General features: G+C 39.9%; 1 protein-coding gene across 1 annotated transcript; it reads right to left on the bottom strand.

Moving 5' to 3' along the window:
- Positions 1–442: 442 nt before the first annotated feature.
- On the bottom strand, positions 443–2,085 carry LOC147883707 (uncharacterized). The gene is made up of 2 exons (XM_087398070.1): positions 777–2,085; positions 443–690 (listed from the first exon to the last, which is right to left on the bottom strand). Exon 1 carries the CDS (start codon positions 1,954–1,956, stop codon positions 784–786), a length of 1,173 nt encoding a protein of 390 aa, XP_087254196.1. The 5' UTR covers positions 1,957–2,085; the 3' UTR covers positions 443–690; positions 777–783.
- Positions 2,086–6,903: the final 4,818 nt, after the last annotated feature.

The following is a 6,903-nucleotide window of genomic DNA, read 5'->3' as shown; positions in this document are numbered from 1 at the left end:
CAGAACGAAACGATAAACAGGCTTACCAAGGGAAAGTGATAGTAAAGGTGCACAGCGACTGAGGCATGAATATGTAATGTACGCCTGACCTGCGGAAGAAAGACGACTCAAAGAGGCATGCACTTTTCAGCCACAACTGAGCATGGCCTGACCTCTCAATGAAGTTTATTCTAGAGCTTCAATGCTTTCACCACACGGCTGTTCATAAGGAAAACTGCAAGTTAAAGCATTGGCACTGCAATATAACAAATCCTTGCAAACCATTTTAGAAGACCTCAATGTGGGCACCAAGAAAAAATCAATTGGAAATTTGGGCCTCAGATCCATAAGCAAGATAAGAACTGTGTGATAGGGGGCAGTTAAAATACAGCAGATTAAGCGATAACATTCCCATCAAGTACGAAATCACTTTTAGAAGACAATCCTAGAGATTCCATAGAACTAGTGTAAAAACGTATGGGAGCGATAAAACGCTCTGTTAAAAGAGGGCAATAAACAAGACTTTTGACAAGGTTCACAACTCCACCCTAGGGTCCCAATATGCGTTACAATTCTAAGCTCCCAGCAATGAAAGCCCACAAATGGGTGAGAAGATGAACACAAAGCGACATCAGTCACCCTGATGAGTGTTCAAAGATGTCTGCTTGCTTTTCCGATAGGAAGGTGAATTTCAAACAGCAAATGTTGTAGCTGCAGGCCAGGACAAAACGAGAGTTTAAAAACGATCTCAAAAAGAAAAAAGAAAAAAGTTAGTAGTGAATCATTGATTGGCAAACCTGGGCTTCACTCCGTTTCCGATGAGCTAGAAGACGAGGAACTACTTTCCTTTCGACTTTGCCTCTCCAGCTTAGCCATTTCTCGCTTCATCTTGGTAAATATCTCCACTTTGGCCATCTCAATACGGGCAAAAACATCAGAAAACCCTACCACTGCCCCAGTTAAAGCTTCCATAGAGTCCACAACTTTAGCTTTACGTTTTTTCGAAGAAGCTTTTCCTGAGAATCCGGGCTGCTCTAGACCCTTCCTCGAACGGCTGCCCTCGTCCAGGGACTCTTGGGTGCCTGTTCTGCTGGAATACTTGTCCTGCTTGTGACGAGGGCTACTGTTGAAGTCTTCCTCCGAAATCCCATCTGTCTCATCTATAGTCGTCTTTCTTTTTCTCCGAAACGGTACATCATACATGTTCAAGTCGGCTGCAAATTCACAGGGAGCATCGATCTGCTCAGGCCCTGCACGAAGCAGATCTGGATGACTAGGCTCGGAAAAAGGTAATTTTACTCCTGCATCTACGCCCCCTGGTATTCTGGCCACCCTTGCTTGCGAGATCATCATGTCATCCAATCTGCTGAAGAGCGGCCACGAGACTACCGAGGACCCAGAGTCCACAGCCTTCTTCTTCTCCAATCTGTACCTTTTTTTCAAACTGTCCACCTTGTCCCGGCATTGCTTCATCGTTTTAACATCCCTAAGTCCCTCTCTAGCGTTAACAGTGCATACAACCTCTTCCCAGTCGCTGTTTCTCAAATAGCCCCGACCAGATGCATACTTCTCGGCATAGCAATCTAGCAAACAAGATACGGCCTCCGCACTCCACTCGCTCTGCCCTGCATTTTTCGCCCGCCTGGATTCCTCATCGCTCCTGGCCGAAGGCGGGACATGATGAACTGCAAACCGGATGTTCTCTCTGTCCACCATTTTCTTACGGCCCGTGCCAATCGGCCTTTTGTCAAAGGGGGTCCGCTTGCCCATCGGAAACCGCCGACCCGCATCTGTCATCGACCGACGGTGACTGGGTTGCTCTTGCTCTTGCTCTTGCTGCTGCTGTCGCTGCTGTTGTTGCTGCTGCTCTTGCTCTAGCTCCTGCTCTTGCTCCTGCAGCCGTTCTTGCTCTTCCTGCTGCAACAAAGTCTCAAAAAGGTGCGTAAGCTTGTTGGTTCGGAGGCTCTTTTCTTCCATCTTGCAAGCTCTTGGCCACGGCAAAGGCCTGTCATGTAATCTGGATCGCCATCGCCATTCTGTCGCAGCATGGATTCTCCCCCCTCTCCTCCTCCTCTCAATTGGGCACTCAGCCGCACAGGTATTTCGTTTTGTGCATATATATATATATATATATATATATATATATATACATATATATATAATGGCTTTACCTTTATTCAAATTTAACTCCTAACTAGGGTAAATAGGGCTCAATTGCCCTACTTTCTCTTCTTTTCCACAACATACATCTCTCCAAGCAAACTCACGTTTTGACTCAATACAGGCATCGTTTGCTTGTGCTATACCCTATTTTTTATATTGCTTCTTCCATCAACCATTACTAGGTATAAAGTGGAAGTGTTTCAAGTTGCCTCCCTCCCCCCCCTTTTAAAAGAGAGTGATCTCTTCTCATATTTACAAAATAGGTTCAACTCATAGATCTTTTTTAGAAAGAGGTAACTTTTATATCATCTTTTATCTTTTGCAACCGATCTATAGGTAAGACCATTAAAAATCACTCAAAAAGTTGAGCTTGTTGTTTTTCTAAAACAAGTTTCTTTAGTTTTTGGATTTTAATTGTAGCACCTTTAGTTTCAAGAATTCTCTCATTTACATCAACAGTCTCAAAATCCAAGACAACATATGTGGGATAGCAAGTCCAAAATGTAACGATCAAACATGTTTTGATAATATGTTGAAAATTTCGTGTAGCTTATATGTACATGGATTTCATTCATATTTCATGCTTGCCTCTAGGCATCATTTACAATCGTCATTTTCGGTCCAAGATAGCAGGAGAATAACATCATAATGTTGGTAGCCAAGAAAAATAACCGGTAAATCAAATAAATATGCCATCGATAGTTTTATCTTTACCAACGGCAGTAGGCTCCCAGGATGATATTTATTCAAGGATTAGTATTAGTAGCAGGAGAGGTGACGAGATTTAAATAAAATTAACCTAAGTTTTTGGGCAATGAATGCGGCGACGCAAGATTAAGGTAAGTAAATGGATAGACCACGCACAAACTTTCTAGAAACTCTTGAATGTTCCAGAGGTCGCCCTTGAGCAAGTATAAAGACAGGTCTAGCCTCAGCTGCCTCGAGTTCTCTCCCTCAGACTTTGATTGCGATGAACCATTTACGCAGAGAAAGTGAGAGGAGGGAGGGAGAGAGGTGAGTGGAGCAAGGAGGAGAAGAGCAGAGGGAGGCAGGGAGATCGAGGGAGAGGCATTAAGGCGATAGTGAGAGAGACACAGCAAACTCCAAGTCCATAAATTTCCTATATTGCTTCTATATAGCTTAGGTTAATTGCTTACATTGATTACGATTGAGGGAGGGAGAATGGTGGAGCGCGGGAGAAGGAGAGAGAGCAAGTGAGGTACAGGGAGGGGGCAGAGTGGTACTCTAAATTTTCTGCTCAAAATTAGCAATCCATTGCAATTGATCCGAGGGTTGGAAATTGTTTGTAGTTTGGCCTCTTTGTAGGAAGCCATACATAAGTGCAAAAGGGTCCTTTTAGCTTTTTATGTTTTAAATAAGAGAGAGAGAGAGAGAGAGAGAGAGAGAGAGAGAGAGAGTGAGAGAGAGAGAGAGAGGGGGGGGGGGGCATTAATTCAAGTAATTTGGAAGATTTTGTTTTTTGTTTCTTGACTTGCTTGTTTATTTTTGCTTAGTCACCTTCTCCCTTTCTTCTTTATTTCTTGTTTTCTTTCTCTTTTGTTTATTTAACGTATTTTAATAAGCATTGGGTTTGGCCAAGAGACTCCATGGGTCTTTAGAAACCCGGTATAGCTACTTATGCTTGGGCATTGATGACGACAAAAGTGTTGCTTTGCCTGCTAAGTATGTCTTCCTTTTGTTTTTCATAAAAGTTTTTGTTTACCTCTTTTTTCTTCTCTTTCATTTTCCCTTTTATTTTCTGTGTAGATTTTTGGTCTTTAGAACAACAAAAAATCTAAATTTGTATGATTGGACTTATTCTAGTCTTACAAAGGTATTATTTTCTATCACCTTAGTGGACATGCAAATTCTTTGAATTTTCGTCCAAGTGGTGATCTGCTATTCAACTACATTGATTTATCTTATGCGGCCCCAATAGTTAAAATTCTTCTCAATTATTCTTTTTATTATTTGAATTCTTTTCTTTTTGTTTAATAATTTATTATTATTATTATTTAAAATTTAAAATTTTTATATTTATTTTTTTATTATCATTTTTATTTTAGTTTTTTACAAAAATTGTGCTTTTGCCTTTTGTTTTAGTTGCTCTCATTTGTTTATTTCTCTTTTCTTGTCTTTGGTAATGACCGCTTTATTTTTTATTTTTTATTATTTATTTTTTATTTATATTATTGGTAACTTTTCTTTTCTCTTTCTCTTTCTTTGGTGCTTCTAGGTTGATTAAGCTCTTACAGTCGCCTTGGGGCCTTGGCTAACTCTAACTGTAATCGTCAGTTTGGGGGTATATTGGCTTAGCAATATAGGCCGGATTTTCGAAGGAGTGAGTAGTATGAGTAGTAAGGTATTAATGACAGTTGATCATAATAGGATGGGCGGTTGAAGTATTTTTCTAGTTTCTTGCTAGTCTTTTCCTTACAAAATGCTTGCGAGAGCCACAAGCGCTCTTCATTTAACAAGATTGTGGTCATAGCTTACACCTAGGGTAAGGTGGACCACAATTGAGTTGTGAGGGCAAGGGAGAGATTATTCATTGCAGTTGTGGAAGTGGTCGAGTGCGCCGATATCCAGCATATTAGGGTAAGGGTTTACCACAATTATAAGCCAATGAATGTGAGATTATGGGAGGAGACTAAGATCATGAGATTTCAAAGAGGTCATCTTTTTCCTTTTTTGTGAAGTGCATCTTCCATGCACCACACTTTATATTCATGTAACGTGCCAATTGTGGTTGATGAGCCAAAACTAAGCCCCATGTGGGCCTTCCCATCTCATTGGCTGAATCTTATCCTCTAGGATTGGTGGAACCTAGATTAGTAGAGGATGAGGGACGAAAACTTGTTCTCTATTTTATTGATCTAAAATGGTTGTTGGAAGCCTTTAGATCCACATGCCTATCCCAAGGTGAGAAGGTATGATCTTTTGTTGAGGGCCTCTCTTGACGTCTTCCTTTGTTGAGTTCCTCCTTAGCCCAACACCAATCCTCCAAGCAAGTGGTCTAGCATCTTATTGCTTACAAGGTATCGAGCAATCTTTTTCAGTAATACTAGATGAAATTTCCTTTAAGTGTAGAAATGTAAGTATCTTCATCGATATACCCTTTGGACAGAAACCATTGGTATGGTGATTGGGCACGAATGCAACATATGTAAAAACTTTGCATCAATATATTCATCGATCATCGATGCAATATGCATTGTATATTATTATCAATATACCCAGTAGGCACGTGTAGCAAGAAAAGGTTTCCATGATAAAATAGAAGGGCAAGAATAGGTATGAAAATGAACATACATTAAACGAAATGCATTATATGACAAGATAGTAAATAATTAAGACACTTACAAAATACATTTGCTCAAGCACTAATTTTCCAAGCAAGTGTTATAGTGAGACAAGATTGTGTGAGGCTATAGCGAGACAAGATTGTGTGAGGGAGAAATGGATTATTATTGAGTCAAGATATAAGGAATCAATTGGGCCCAATGCAAGAGTGCTAGTGTAGCAAGGAGAGCATGGATCAAATGGTACACATTGGCATAAAAGAAATTGATTCTCTACACCACATCTCCCCCTTTGATTGCATCCTCTAGCTTGCCTTCTGCTTACTCTGTTCCTACCTTTAAGTACGCATCAATGTAATTCTTGAATGACTCTTCATTAAATGTCAACCACAAAAAAAGGCTCCCACCATCGAAGTATCGTGTGATGGTCCAAAGGGGATCCTCTCATGTCACAACAATAACTTGGATGAGGATAGGGTGTGCTATTTGCATGGCCACCTCTCGTTGTGCTTCTCATCTGCAAGCACTAGTTTCTAGAAAGATAGTAGAAACAACATGAAATAGTGCTGTAAATGAGATAAACTTGACAATACAGGCTCCCTTCTTGAGCACATGCTAAAGAGTCAATAAAATATGCTTCTTGAAGACTTTACTTTTCTAAAAGCATAAGTATTTTCTCAAAGTAGAGAAAAGATAGATTGATGTAGAGCCACGCTTCAATACTTGGAAGGGGCACTAAAATATGTGCAACCCAAAGTACTTGATGCTAGACTATATTTTGATGTTTGGAAGGCTCAAGTAGCACTAAATTCTGATCAAATATCTTAAAGCCAATCATGTACTAAAAGAGACTAAGCAAAAGACATAATTGAATCATGGTTATAGCAGTCAAGCAGATCAATCAAAGCCAAACAAGCTTCATCTTGCATCCATAACAATCATCGTAATGGGCAAAATTTATTGTAACATTTTCCAACAATTCTATCTATTCATGGCTCAAACATATCCGTATGGCTGAAAATGCAAAAAAAAAAGCTCATACAATCAGGCCAAGGCTTATGTTGGTAGTCAAGCCAAACATTGCATTAGTAGTCTATTATAACTGTCACTCATGCCAAGCATCACAGTGGCCATGATTGGAAGACATAAACCAAGGACCTTATACTATAAATGTTTAGGCCTAGTTTTTCAACAAAAAGTAGTAGAGAACAGCTACAGTGAGTCTAGTTTCTACACAACTGTGTCATGTCAATAGTGTCAACTCTCAACTTGCTACCACCCTGGTATACAAAGTATTCCTAAGCTTAAGAGAAACCAATAATATGCATAAGTGCTGACCACCATTGCAATCCATAACCAATTAATAATGGGCTTTCCATTAGTGATTCTAGAATATTGAAGCCCGTCAGGTATAGCCTTTCAACAAAAAGTGGTTGAGTCACTTTCTCAAAAACCTATT

The sequence above is a fragment of the Dipteris shenzhenensis genome, chromosome 27 (genome assembly GCF_047967505.1).
Source record: "Dipteris shenzhenensis isolate YYH24624 ecotype China chromosome 27, Dip_SZ_1.0, whole genome shotgun sequence".
In the NCBI taxonomy this organism is placed as follows: Eukaryota; Viridiplantae; Streptophyta; class Polypodiopsida; order Gleicheniales; family Dipteridaceae; genus Dipteris; species Dipteris shenzhenensis.
Note: the sequence above shows the minus strand (reverse complement) of the source record. Positions and strands in the feature narration are given on the sequence as shown.

Excerpts from the sequence above, each read along its gene's own strand:
- LOC147883707 (XM_087398070.1), bottom strand. The coding sequence starts at position 1,956 with ATGGAAGAAAAGAGCCTCCGAACCAACAAGCTTACGCACCTTTTTGAG.